General features: G+C 43.9%; 1 protein-coding gene across 1 annotated transcript in view; it reads right to left on the minus strand.

Annotated features, from left to right (window-relative positions):
- Window positions 1-6,921: 6,921 nt before the first annotated feature.
- Window positions 6,922-15,146, minus strand: part of KCNH5 (potassium voltage-gated channel subfamily H member 5) — a 142,366-nt gene continuing 134,141 nt past the window's right edge. The window contains exon 10 of the mRNA XM_010116145.2: window positions 6,922-8,047. Within this exon, the coding sequence (XP_010114447.1) occupies window positions 7,100-8,047 (948 nt within the window). The 3' untranslated portion in view covers window positions 6,922-7,099. The remainder of the gene's footprint in view (window positions 8,048-15,146) is intronic.

Genomic DNA, 15,146 nt, shown 5'->3' on the forward strand with positions numbered 1-15,146 from the left:
ATTTGTTATCTTGAAAATTGGCACCTCATTCCTCAGTATGGTATCTAAATTGAAAACCAGAAAACAATGGAACATAACTAAGAACCTTCAAATTTTACCTCCTCCCTATTTGTGCTATTAAAATATACAGAATGACCAAATGATAAAATAGCTTTGGAAAGGACCTTCTGGAAACCATTTGGTCCAACTGCCCTGCTCAAAGCAGGGCCAACTTCAAATGTAGAGTGCTACACAATTTGGATACTCTGTGCCCCCTTCTGACAGATCTTTGGCAAGCTGTAAGACCTTTGACTCTCCTGAAGCCCACATTTTCCCTTAAAGGCATCTATATTTGAGCATCCTCAAATGGCCCTTCCCAGCCCAGAAAGGGCTGCCAGCCTCATTCTCAAGTGCCACCTGAAGGAAAGAGGAGTCTGCCAACTTCCAAATAAATTATGAAGAAACAAAACAGCCACTAGTAAGTATTGACTTCAGGGGAATATTGTCACAATTTCTGGACACCATTCTTCATGTCCTTTAGTCTCCCTCTCCCCTCTCCTATCGCACAGCACAGAGCCAGAGCTGCCTGATGGTGGGTCACTCTCTGTCCATCTTGGAAGCTCTTGACTACAATTTTTCCCTTTGTGGGACATTTCTAAGTCTTGCCCTCTTTCCACTGCACAGCTCAGCAATAAAACTCCTAACATCCTCAACATCCCAGAGCAGCCAAAGATCCAAATAGGCATAAATCTTTCACTGTCCAAAAAGTGACTGGTGATTCCCCTCTGTGCCTTGGTGTTGCACATCGTGATGAAGAGCATCTCAACAGCTATATATCTTGATTCCTGGACTATCCTGCCATGACACTGGGATAAAAAGTAAAGAATCTGATTACCACAGGCCAAGAACTGAGCAGCTGACTGTCTTTATGGAGCTCTCATTAGCAGTTCAGGAGCTGAACACTTTGTTTCTGGCTGCACACTGAGACGTTTCGATGTTCCCTGTACTGACAGTTACACCTGTATGAAACTGCTTCTCTGCTGGAAAGATGGTAACAGGTCCCTTTTTATACAGACACATCAGGCTGGGAGCTTGAGTTATGGGTTGAATTAACTTCATTTCCCCTCTAGCAGTCTACATATCAAGTGTTTAATCTAAAGTCATTACTCTAGAGTAAATGATGAGACTGGCACCTCCGGACCAGGATTTATCCCACGTGTCCGAAATGCCTGTCTCAAGCAGGCCAGATCTGAGTCCCCATTCCAAATGGGTAGGTATTTATAGATATATGGTGTGTCTATATATCCTTTGCAGGCAGGTAGAAATATACTCTGCCATTGCTCGGTCTGAACTGAACCTGCTCTGAACCAGATAACATACAGTCATGGCACTGGGGGTGGGGTGGGCTGAGCACAACCTAATACAAAATACGTTTTATAGGGCTTTTAATTAAGGCTAATTGATATATTCATGGCAGACAGCCAGACACAGAGTTGGTGCACACCAATAGTCTCAGACTGTCGGCCAAGCAAGCTTACATCTCCAAGCAGAAAATAATGAAGAAACGCACTTATCTGCTTTACAGACAATGGATAAAAGGGTTTGTGAAAATATTGCCCACCTGCTTTGCATGAGGAGGCTGATTAACATAAAATAATATAACATAAAATTAATATAATTTATTTCTCATGGCCCAGTCAAGCCCTTTTTGAATGCTTCTACCATTTGAGCATTGACAATCAATATATATGCCTTCTTGTCCCACTGTGCGATACAAGGTCAATTTTCTGTATGACTAAACGCACCCTCAGTAAGGATGATTTTATTTTGTTTGTCATTTGTTAGGTATCACAAAGCTGATCTTTGCATAATATTCTTTATGTCAGTAAGAAAATGTGCCGCTTTTCTGCCAGAAATAATGAGGACTTCTTGTCTATTTTAGCTTCATTCAGCACTTCGCTATAAGAATGTATTTAATTTTGAACTGTGCAAACATAGAACATACTAAAACTAACAAAAAAATGTACAGATCATGCCATCCATGCGTACCAAAAAATAAGGAGAAAGCTACAACTATTCCCAGATGTGGAAATCTAGCTGGATCAGACTTTTCCTCCCTATAGGGTCCATGGTAAAGTGCTGCTCCAGTGGCACAGACATAAGTGAAGGACTGGGGCCATCCAGGAAAAATGACAGCGTCAACTGTTCTATTTCCTTCCTTAAATTCCCTGAAGAAAATCAGTGCAGACCCAGAAGTGCCAGGAAAAATGCAAACTCCTGCTGTTTAGTGCTCACAGCTCTCACTGCAGCTCAGGACAGCTCAGAGTCCAGGCTGCCAAGGAAAGATGCCCTTCTCCAAAGGAATTCCACTTCTCCAACCCCCTCTAACAAGTGTGTTAGCAGCAAGACTATAAAGCTATATAGATCCTATAGAACTGAAGATATGTGTTAACACAGGACCACCTGATACAAAAAAAAAAAAGGAAAAAAGGCCTTTAGATACAGCCTTTTAAAAACAATAGTAACAAAATCTGTTAAAACCCTCTTCTGTAGGAAAATGGTATTTGAACACTTTTTTAAAAAAAAAAAACAGGTATCACTTTGATGCCACCTCACTTAGGAAAAAAATATTTATTTTAACAAACAATCTGCCCAATTCTGACATCCAAAAATACAGGTTTGGGTGTTCTAAATCCTCAAAATCCAAGTATAAAAGTGTCAGTTCATTATAATGTAGCTCTCTACCTCCTCACTCCCAAATTCCATATTAAACCTTTGGCTTTTCATTTTCCCTTCCAGTTCAGGACGTCTCTTTCCCCAAAAGGCCTCCAAGCTATTTCATGAGCACAGCATCTGTTTTCTGACCCATGCAAAAGATGATGTCTATATAAAGGTCTCATTTACTTCCAGAGTGACTGCTCACGGCTTGCAAACAGTACAACATTATTTCTGCAGCTGCCAGTTCTCTAAAATTGTCCTGGGATCCAAAATACACTTTGAGGTGCAATATGACCATCAGATTCAACCTGTAGTTCACGTCTGTGTGGCGGGGTTGCTTTCCAAGTGGTGCTAAACGAAGACTGAATTTGAATCTAGCAATGAGCCCAAACTTCGGTGCCGGCAGCAGCGAATCCCTATAGTTGTGCTACTTCTCCAGAACAGGGAAAGGAAAAATGGGCAAAGCTTAAGTTTGTCACTTCCAGAGTCAGCTCTGCTCTAACCCCTGTCCCTGGCAAAGACAGAAAGATGGAAAAAAGGATTTACAAATACAAATTCAGAAGAACTGAATCTTCACTGCAACAATTAATTTTTTCAGTTATTTTCCTGAAGTGCTGTTCTATCTTGTAGATGTAACATTACACAAAAACCGATTAAAGGTACTCTAGTTCATTTGCTTTGGAAAGTGTTTACTTTTCTGTACACATTTTATTTCTATTCCAAAGTCCAGAAAGATAAAATCCACTTGTGTGCAGGTAAAATGCTTTGAACACACAAAGCACAAGGTAAGTGCTAGGAATGCTGCTACCAATGTGTGGCAGGAACATCTGTACAGGTATACAGTTCTTAAAGGAGACGAAAGCATGCAGCCGAGCGCTCCCTCCACGCGGCAGGCAGCTGCTTGAGCGCTGGCTTGGGTGGAAGAGACACGTTTGTGTCCTTATTGCAGTTAATGACTACGGGTGGTTGCTTTCAGTAAAGCCTTAACTACAAGACTACGACTCATGCTTCCGTAACAGAAAAGGAATGTCCCAGTTGGCAGCACGCTCAATTGCATCATGCACAACCATGACGGGAAAGCTGAACTAGCGCCCTGGTAACAACTCCATGAAACAAGAAGTAATGCTCCGATCACAAAATTTCAGAGGCAAAGTGCTTCAGAATTGTCCAGGCTGAATTTTCAGAGCAATAGCCACCAGAGTCAATCCCGTAAATTTGGCCTCTGGCTGTACCCCCAGCAGACAGGGCCTGGGATAGCGCATCTGCATTTCTCACGTTTGCAGGACACCCATTGTGCTACTGCCTCATGCAAGGTACAAGCTGGTTCTGCTGAACCTGTGATGGACAATATTGAAATATCAGAGTCAAAGCTGCACTAGGAGAAGTGGACCTGGAAACACCATATTTGTTTCATGAACTTGATATTTTACACGATGTATAGCTTTTAGCCACTACACATTTTAACCAGTCAAGCTGCACTTGAACTGTAATAGACATTCCGGGCTCAAATAATTTACAAAGTCAGATTAATCCTATTACATGTTCTCTCATTGTAAGTGGCACAGAGTTACACCTGACTTGCAAGATAAACCTAAATAGAGATCCCTCTGCATGCCATGCAGTTCTATCTAGAATAAACATCAGTTACAGAGAAAGAAAAGAAGTCCTTCACAAAGGCAGAGGAATGCCATTAAGGCTAAAGCTTTCTAACAAAGTCCCCCCCCATTACCCTGCTGACTCTTTTGCAGCATCACATCATGGCACATTCATGCATTCAAGGAACTTTACCAAAATCTGGCTCCCAGACAGCCTGCGTGACTCAGCTATTCACTGGGCAGCTCTGGGCAGTCGCTGTGTGTCTGTCTTAACCAGCAATTCAAGTCAGGCAAGAACATTCAAATCTTCAAAGCTTGGCACTTAAATTGTAGCCACAAGGTCTGTACATACTCCAGCAGCCTGCAGCAGCCCTGTAACTCCCTCACCCTATAAACCCCTTGATTCCTTCAGAGTCCCAGGGCAGGATTTAGAGCAGGACCTTCAAGGTCCTGCTGTTTCACAAGCGTAGCTTCTCCTTGCAGACCAAAGCACGGTTGCCAAGTATGGATTTGCACTTGGGTCTGAACAGCAGCTGCAAAACACAGCTGAAAGTTTTGATAGGGGCAACTGCAGCTGTGGAAAACTAGAACGAGCAGGCAGTCTAACCACCAGTCTTTGGGAAGAGTGGTCCCTTTCGGTGGCTTTTTAGTCTTTCTTTTTTTTTTTTTCCCCCTCTATAATTTCCTAAAGAAAGGAACTGGAGGATGGGCAGAAACAGGTCAGAAACGAAGAACAAATGAGAAAGACCAGAATCTCCCAAAAGCCTCTATGAATTGACACAACAGAAGCAATGACTTCTTCGCTTTTCTGATGAACTTTTTGGGTTTGGATTTCACAGTAGAAGATATGTTCACTCTAAGATGCAGGTTCCTAATTGGCACTACTGCAAATGATCAGTTTGGGTCATTTTTGTAGTTTTTCAGGAAGCAATTCAGTTTAGTTTCCCAATGTGAAGTAGCAGATCCAATGGATCTAGTATTGGTGTCTGGTAAAGATGCCCACTAATTATAAACACGCCTGATTGATAGCAATGCCTTGTGATACATATATGTTTTACTCCAGGCACTTCTGAAAACATGGGATCTTGATGCAAGAGGCCATTTAAGTGTGGTGGGGAAATCCTCCTCTAAAGGAGCCATTGCTCTCTGCTGTGCTGGCCTCAAGCTGTACCAGCAACACCTCTGAAGCTGCGACGGCCATTTCTTCTGTGCATTGCGTGTGCCCAGATTCTCAACCAGTGCAAACAGAGAGGCAAAAAACGTCACCACTCTCAAGTGCAGATCCAGGCAGAGTCTAAAATCTCAGCTCCAAACAGGAGAACAAACAGGATCCAGTGCCAGAGCCTGCCCTGCTGCAGCCCTGCGAAGCTGATAGCACTGCGTCAAGGGCAATGCTCCAGCCTAGGCAGGGGAGGTGGGGTCTGAGCATGGTTCAAGATGGGGAGATGCTGATGGAAGCCAGCTAAGAGGAGAGTTAGAGCATCTGACACAGATCTAAGGGCCTTAGTATGCGTAACTACTGGCTGTGTGGACCCTGCAAGCCTGCTCTTGAAGCGTGCACCCCCCATGCACTGAATCCTTCTACGAGTCCAAGGCAAGAGCAGTGGGCAGTGTCCTAGGGAGGACTTCATCTCCCCAACACACCCACTGCTCTCCCACCCAAACATGATCATCCAGGTGCCTCGGACTAAAGGGAATTTCATCATGACCTGTTATTTTCTCTGTTTCTCAAAGGCAGTTGCAGATCGATTAACATCCTCAGAAAAGAGAGTGGAGGGGGATTAACTGCAGCCTTTTAACCTCAGGCTTTCAAACCTGCTCACATGGCTCCCGAGGAGCTGAACTACTTCTGTCCTTTGCTCAGACCTTGTGCAAAGTCTTTCTGCCAGGGGCAATGGGGGGGACAGTGGGAGAGCAACCTCAGCCCTGCAAAACCAGGACATCCTAACGAAGATACTGACAGAACCAGACACCACCGCTGAGTGCTGCAAAGAGAATCTGCATAATGGTCCCCTAACAGTTTAGTAAAATGGCATCAGTAAAAGGAGGCTTTCAAGAAAGAAGTTCCCCCCAAACACACAGGGAGTGCAGCTGAGAGAGTTTCTGTTAGTTTCATTTTGTTACATAAATCACCGTTATTATTTCTTACTTACGATGTTAAAAGAGCAGGAGGATACTTGAAATAAAAGGCTGTGCATGCACAATACCCACACGAACAAATTCCAGTGATCCACCCCAGCACCGGACACGGTGCCCTTCCCTGGCCACTGAGCTTAGGGGAATTCATCACCAAATATACAGTATATTGTAATGGAATGGTACCGGGAAACAATACTAATTGGAGTCTGAACGTGTCCTCCAAGTGGTCACGTTACTCTACTGTTTAACTGAGCAGAAAAGACAGTGAGGAAATAAAAGCTCAATTCACCCAGCCTGAGATCAAAACTGTCATGGCAATATTGGCAGGTTAGACCCTGATTCTTTAAATAGTACATTGCCTTTGTTAAACAAAAGTCATTCTTTTATTACATAATAGAGATTATAAATAAATGTAAAGTGTGCATGCAGTCAACTGCATATTATACAAGCAATATCTATGTTAATAATTGTTTTCTTTGGCAGGCCAGAATCCAGCTGGACATGCAATATTTACATATCAAAATCCTTGGTGTGTTCAAGTCATATTGGATGCAAGTGAAAATATATATGTATATATATTTACCGTATACACACACACATATATATGTATAAAGGTATATATACACCTCTGCATATATACTGTATACATATATACACATAGGTATATGCTAAAAGTGGATTTCATCTTTTTCTGATTCAGGTGATGCAGGCCTTGAAACACTAAAAATATCCTGACAGGGTATCTGGGGGGGCCTCTGGGGCGATAAATGAGACTGGGGGGAAGAGATCTGGGATACGTTCTTTTCAGACAATATTTTTAAAATTTCTGCCACCTGCTTCTCAAGGGAAGCCATCCTACTGCTTAGCAGCTGGATATCTTCTTTGAGTTCATGCTTGACTTCCTGCAGCGTGGTTTGTAAGGCCTGCTCAGGAATAGGGTAGAAAGGATGCCTAGCATCAGCCTGAATGGGGCTGTGCTCCAGGGGGCTGCGAGTCTCACCAGCTTTATCCAAGCGAAGGTCACTTTTTGTTATTCCACTGTCACAAGAGTCTGTTTTCCTCAGTGGGTTTTTATTTACACCGTTCTCCGAGTCATTGCACTTGGGGTCGTCGGACAGCAGCCCCATGGACTCAGCCTTTGTGACGTTGTTCCAGTCCTCCTTCTTCTCCTCGTGGGTCCCCATCGTGTTCTTCAGTCGAAGCCACCCTTTCCCATTCCCGTTTTTCATCCGCATGGGACTGTTTACTTTCAGACATTTTTGGTCTCCATTTCCATTTGGCTTGAGCTCCATCGCATCCCTGTTGTTCTGCTTGATGGCCTCGCTGGTTTTCATGTAAGCCAAGGACGTCTGGATGGGAGTGATCTGAGACACGGTGACCACACTGGTGCCTGTGATGGAGGCTCCATTCTGCACACTCCGGCTTTCCACCTGAAGCTGGTTCCTTTCTGGGTCGATGTGGGTTGAGCCTTGATTACGCATCTCCTTTTGCTGTTTGAATTTCTGGAAGAGTTTCCGCACGGGGTGGTCCACAGGGATGCTCAGCGTCACCTCATTCTTCTGGCGCAGGCGCTCCTCTTCTTCCTTCTTGACATCGCTGATCTTCCGGAAGATGATCTATGGGGGATAAACCCACAACAGAGTCAGTACCCAGAGGACATCACATAAGGCAAACATTACTGGGAGACAGGGAAACAGCATGACCCCATTGAGAGAACAGTCATTGCTCCTTCCTATCTCAATTTCTTGAAGTGAATTTAAATAGAGCTGATAAAAGCATAGTAACCTCAGATATATGCCACTGCATAGATGTGGTGTATATATACACATGCACACACTTTCTTAGAAGTATAGATTAAAAGTGGGTTTCACCTTTATTTTTGATCCAGAAGATAGAGTCTTGAAGAACTAAAAATATCCCCACACCAAGAGAAGGAAAGAAACTGTATAAAGAGAAGAAAGCAAGCGAACAAGAACCCAGATACCATGATACCTACCTACCCATTACTCACACTCATACCTACTCTGTCACTATCTTCAGTGCAGATCACACTGAAAGAGCAATTCAGTGGAAACTACACAACTGTAAGTTTAACTCAACATACACAGCATTCCAGAGACTGGAAAATCCAAATGTGCTCTATACTTTTTAGCTCTGCTTACTGCTAGTTTTAGAAGAGTGGCTGGAGGGTGCAATGAGATTCCCCCTGTGCTGTGTTGCGTGGCTTCACACAGCAACACAAGTGTTTCCTAGAGAGTTTACATGTCTAATATGTGTGGGTGTACTGGGAGCACCATAGAGAAGCACCATAACAGGGGTATGTGATTATAAAATCCAGCAATATCCACCATTTTGTGATGCCATGCCATTTAATGCTGCGGTTATTTCACCTTGCAGCATCTTTCAGGCCTCTACAGAAAAAGGAATCTGAGCCTCAAGCTGTGGAAGGATCCACAGAGTAAAAACCTTTCTGTTGATTTTATACATGTTACTCATATGATTTATTTTGGTTTTTTAGGTTTATCCAGTTTTATTGAATGACTGAAGCACAATAGGAAAACCCTGTTTCTCTGGATCACGACACGAAAGTGAAAAGCAGCACGTGATCAAATGCAAATATGGACTGTGTTGGGATAGTGTTGGTAAGAAAAGTAAAAGAAAGCCCTTGCAATACACAAACAAAACCCTGTGACAGTCAGATGTAGGTTCTGAAGTATCCATTTGAGTATCCATATTTCGATATCTATTTACTTTTTACAAAAAGTCTTCTCACACCTGCCCATATTTGCAAAGATGTAGCTGCTTTTAACTCTCACATCTTCAGAAGTCGGCAGAGGAGTGCTACGATGGCTACAGCTCCTTCCCTGCATGAATCTGGGATGAGCTGGACTTCAAAGCTTCGTTAGAGAGCTTTCAAATACGGTAAATATATCCTTGTATGCTGCTGATAGATGCAGCTGCTTACAATAATTAGAAAGTTAAAATGTTTATCAGAAGCCCAGTTGAAAAAAAAAAACCAAACACAAAAAAAAACAAGAGAGAAAGATGGAAGACACTTTCATCTGACTCCTCTGGCCTAGATGCAGTGGCACACACACTCATTTGGAAGTTCCCCTTCATTAGCGCCTGCCCTCATGGAGCAACTTTCTCTCTCAGGCAAGCCACTGGGGAGAGCAAATAAATGCAAGAGAAGTTGCCCTTGATTCAAAAGCCATGCTGTCTAAATGAAGATTTGGAAGGTGGGTTGTGTTGTTTTGTTTGTGCCTTTCTTTCCCTGAGGGCAGCACAGCACCTTTGGCAGACAATGCAATGCTGCACGGAACCAGCTGCAAGGATGTGTCCCCAAGATGTGTCTCAGAGATGACAGCCGGTTCCTCTGCTGGACTCCCCATCCGACTGTGCTGCTCTGCCCCATGCTGTGCCAGGCCAGAGTGGCTGGGTGCCTGAAAACACGTAGGGTAGGGAAAACATCCTCCACCTAACACTTCCCTGCTCGGTGGCTGCTGATTTCTGCAGAAGAAAAGCCAAGACTTCGCTAATTGGACACTGCCTGTACCTCACACTCCTGAAGCGGGTCCTTCTGAACACCAGGAAATCACTATGGGGTTTTTTGTCCCAGAACCCCTTGGTCAGACATCATGCGGATGAGCCAAGCCCAGCAGCACATGGGTCTGAGTCTGCACTTTGGGGGAAGCTGAACGTGCCCCTGCTGCAGGGACAGGCGGCTAAGGTGACAGAGAGTGCAAATCTGCTCCAACCAAGTGAGACCAAGGACTCAGTAACCACTCACAGCCGTGGGCTTTCTCCCCACTTTATGCCCATGCAGTGGAGAAAACTCATTCCCAAAGTCCTGCTGTCACCTCCCCAGGAGGAGATGTTTCTTCAGCCTCTGGTAGGATGCAGGCAGCAGCCTGGCAGAACTCTTCAATAAATCCTTTCCTCTTTCTGTGCTTGGGACAGAAAGCGCTACACCCTGGAACAATTGAAGAAACAAGCCTGCTGAGCTCTGAATTAGCACAGAAAATGCCCAGAGAGTCAGAAATCCTGGAGTTAGCTGGGAGTCAAGAGTTCAGGACTGATCTAACTTGGAGGAGCTGTATTTCCAAGGGAGCAAAGGTGTGGCTGATGTGGGGTAGTGCCTACCCTCCTCTGGCTTTCTCCTGTAACCTGTATGCGTTCATAGCTGGTTGCTATTTTCTTTTTCACTCCGAAATACATAACTAAGCAGACCCTAATACCCCAGTTGTCACTGTGAGATTACGACACTTCGGAGACTGGAGTCTTGGTCCTCACCCACCCACTGAACCACTCTACTACTACTATGTACAAGTAAAAGAAAAGGAAGATCCTGCTATACAGACAAAGAACTGGGCGAAAAACAAGATATGAACTCTAGCAGTAATAGTTGTTTTTCATTACCAAATTTTTCCATATTAGGAATTTTTAAATGTGGTTGGATTTAATCCACTTCCACAGTGCTTTAACCTAAACCAGAACAGGATTAAATGTGTTTACATGGAGACTTAATTCTATTAATGTCTAATAACTATTAGTGGCTATTTTTCTCTATAAATAAGAACAGAAAAACACTTCATGCAATCTGACATTCCTCAGCACATTGGGAGGTTTATTTTGAAATCTTAAATTGGATGAGCTATTTCAGTTGTCCCTGACCCTTTTCAGAGAGGTTACACATAGGTCTGTCCAAACATATGTCCCAGGAATAGACACAAATCCCAGAGGAGATAATCAGAAGAAACTGCATTAACTGTGTATATCACACATCTCAAGGAGTGAAGAGCCATATCACTGTCTCATGGCAAGTGTTAAATTCATTAATGTGGCAGAGATTCAGTGTAGGACTTCATTTCCTTTATGGAGGGGATTGTGAAAGACTGTCCCGTGCGACGCAAATCCTGTCTTGTGAGAACAGGTTCCTGTTTTTCTTGCTCTTAACGTATTTATTTTGGGAAGGAGGGAGAATTAAGGTGATGTTAATTACTGAGCTGGCAAAGGTTAAGTACGAGTTAACTAATGGCCAGCCCTGGCAACTGAAGTATTTGGGTTACCTACAAAGCAGGCACAGAGGAGACAATAGCAACCTGAGACTCTCCATTTGATCTTAACCCCAAACTACTTTCCCTCCTCTTTGTACCAAGAGGTAACTGGTCATGACTGCGAACTCAGCCCCTTGCCAAAGGTACTGGAAAGGAGTACATTACTACTGGAGCAACTTCCATGAGGTGCCAGCTTGTATAATTGAAGCCAAAGCTAAGTGCAGATGTGGGCAGCAGCAATGAGAGGTCACGAAGCCAGCTCAAGGCTGAGACACACACAGGTTCTCCCATCTACTGCTGAATTAATCAGCAAAGCTGTGGCCTTTTCAGACGCTTTGAAATGCATCTCGTGTGCTATCTTTTTTTTGTACCACCACTGTGAAAATCATCCCTCCACAACCTTGCTCCCTTTGCAAAGACTTCTTAATAAGTGACTCCAAGGAAGGTACGTGGATGGATTGAAGAACTGATAAAAGTCTTGAAGAACTACAGTAAGTTCATAAAAGTGGCAAATATTTGACCAGAGATCATCCTTACCATTCCTAGAACATCCCATGCTGTTGTCAATGGCATTCAATATGCATTTGCCTCTCACTATGGAAATTCACAGAAACGTATTCTATGATTCTCTGATTCTATGATGTCCCTGCTCATTGCAGAGGGGTTGGACTAGATGACCTTTAAAGGTCCCTTCCAACTCAAACTATTCTATGATTCTACAGCAAAAGGGCACACAGTTGTCATGGTGATAAATACAGCAGGTGTGCACAGAGTGAGAGAGATGGAAAGCCACACAAGGCCATCAACATAAAGATTTTCACAGCAACTAATAAAACTCGGTGCCCAAGCTGAGGCATCCTACAAATGTGGCTGATGGGCAAGGGTTGCTGGAATTCTGCAGCAAGGGGAGACCTTGTCCTGGGAGAACTGGCTTAACTCAGCTCATTGCATGTTTCTGCAGCACCAGAAACCAGAACAGAAAGCAAACACAACATTTCAGTCCCCACATCCACGTAGAGCAGGAGGAGGACCCCTGCCATGAGGCTGAACTGGGGCTGCAATCAGTAACTGACAGGTCACACTCATTAATGCACAGGTTAGGCTGATGTGCGTGGTGGTCAACTCTCAAATATTTGTTCCAGAGGTAACTATCTTGTCTGTATGAATGTCTTGTAGGAGCCAAATCTCCCTCACATCTGCTTACTCACAATCCAATGTTTTTGTCCAGATCCCTGTATTTTTGTTCCCAATTAATACAGGAACATCCTAGAAGGCACCTTCATTCAACATCATGGCCCTGAAGACAACTGCTTACTGTTTCCCTCTCCAGTAGCACTGAAAATGAGATCAGCAAAATTATCCAAGTTAATAAATTTGAATAAATAAACAGGGCCAGTGACCCATCTTACAGTTGTACTGGAAAACACTGCAGATAGAGTGAGTGGGATGAGTGGATGGAGCAAGTGGGAACTTTCCAAGCTGGCTGCAGCGATGGAAGCAGAGTGTTAGGCAAATGCACCTTCCTTGGACTGCACTGAAGAGCTGGCGGCTCCCAGCTCGCTCCCAGCTGGCTGAGACCCAAGGAGCAGCTCCTTCACCAGCTTTCAGATCCCACCAGAGGGATTTGATCTGGTCCAATTCCCTACAGGAATGTCCAATTCCCATAAAAAGGGTCAGGGCCCTCACAAGGTGTGTTGGTCTTGGCATCCTTTTATACAGGTCCTTTTTTGGAAATAGGAGAGCTGTCTTCCATTACCTCCTTGGCCTGAAATGATTCAAGGCAAGTCCTTCACACAAGCTTAGCTGAAGCTGGCAAATGAATTTTTAAATTTTTGATGACATAACCAGTATCAGACAAATACTGCAATCACATATATCTCATTTTCTTTGGAAACAATGCTAAAAAAACCCCAACAAATAGAAAAGAAAATAATAAGGAAAGCTTAATTCATGCCTAGGCTGCACAATATAAACTAAATTTTTGTAAAGATGTTTTCAAAAAAATACTACTCATTTTCACATCTCGGAGTGCATTGTAGAAAAGTAATTGCCATTTTTCTCATGCTAATAAGGGAGGAGAATTTATGTCAGATCCGGGATTTAGATGCCCACCCAATCCATGTGGTGCTCAGATGAGTGTGCTGTTCTCCTGCTCCTAAGAACAAACTACAATATCCACCCAATTTCCAGAGCACAGACACTCAGAACAGGCTTCACCTACAAAGTCGATGTCTGCATCTGAAATCATCCTCCAGGAGCCCTGCACAGTCCAGGGAGAGAAAAAGGCAATGGGAGGGTGTGAGTCATTTCACCTGCAGCTAGATGTTAAAGCAGGTCAGACAAGCTGTATCCTGCAACACCCGTTTGTCTATACGTGTCTGTACAGGGAGCTCTGCATGTGGCTTAGATGCAGACATCCTCCACGTGACGGTGGGTAAGAAGTATCCAAACCCCTGCCTCTAGCAGTGCAAATGTCAGGGTTTGGTGCAGATTGTGTAAAAAGCCTTCCCATAAAGCTTTTCTCTGTGTGTATGTGTGTATTATACCCTTCATTTTTATTCCACCCCCAGCATGCTGGGGTATTGCCAGCTCCCGGCTGGGATGCATTCCCCACCCAGCCTCAGAGACCAGCCAGTCCTTCCAGATAAACACTATTATTTTAAAATCTGCAGAGGGAGGACAAGCGACAACTGCACGGAAGACCGCGCCAGACTGGCAGGTCCAAGTGAGAGCTTGTGAAAAACCACACATTTTGCCTGCATGGAGCAGTCAGATGAACCACTAACTGGGCAGGCAAAGCCCCCCTGTTCTTACCCCCTCCACAGGAAAACCCTCCAGCGGTTGGTGGGGAACTGAGCTGATCTCCCTGCAGCTGCTATAAAACTGGAGCTCACCTGGGATGGCTGCAGCTTCTCCTGTACAACCACCCTTTTGCCTTGCAAACTTCATCCCACTCCCAGATGTTGCAGCCACAGGACAGATCCTGCTCAGATCTCTCCCACTGCTGGCACTACGCACTGCTAGGGACTGTCATCGCCAGCAAACCCTTCCCAGGCCATTGCTTTGATGTGCTCAGGTAGTCTAAGATGCTTCATCTCTCAGTCCTTGAGGCCAAACCCTCTCTTGGAGCCTTCACTTGTCAAAACAAGGCATATCTGGGGACTCTCTGTTTTAATATTCTGAAAACCAGCCTTGTCAAGCCCAAATTCTTAGTGCAACCTTTGGTAAACAGGCTTGCTCTGAAACAGAAGTGATTTTTAAATCTAGACAGGTGACAGAGAACATGATTCTCTATTAATACTTGTACTTAAACAAGTAACGTACGTTTAACTTATGTAAAAACTTTTTTAAATCCTATTTTTTCAGATATTAGGGGTTTTTTAAAGTAATTTTTAAGATGTTAACAACTCTTCATTTTCATTTATATGAATTAAAATCTGCCTAAATGTAAAAAGTTAAACTATTGAAAGAATGGACAGAAATGAATGCATAGGAAATTATCTCATATGAGGCATTGTCTTTGTAATTAGGCAGAAACTGGAACCCTGGACCTGGGCTAGCAGAACTGTGAAATGCAGTTCAGTCTGACAGAAGAGCCAAAAGCCGTCTGTTTTTGTCCTCCCTCTGAAAGTCCAGCCTGTGAGCCTCACAGTGAGCC

Source organism: Chlamydotis macqueenii, chromosome 5 (genome assembly GCF_036417535.1).
Source record: "Chlamydotis macqueenii isolate bChlMac1 chromosome 5, bChlMac1.mat, whole genome shotgun sequence".
Taxonomy (NCBI): domain Eukaryota; kingdom Metazoa; phylum Chordata; class Aves; order Otidiformes; family Otididae; genus Chlamydotis; species Chlamydotis macqueenii.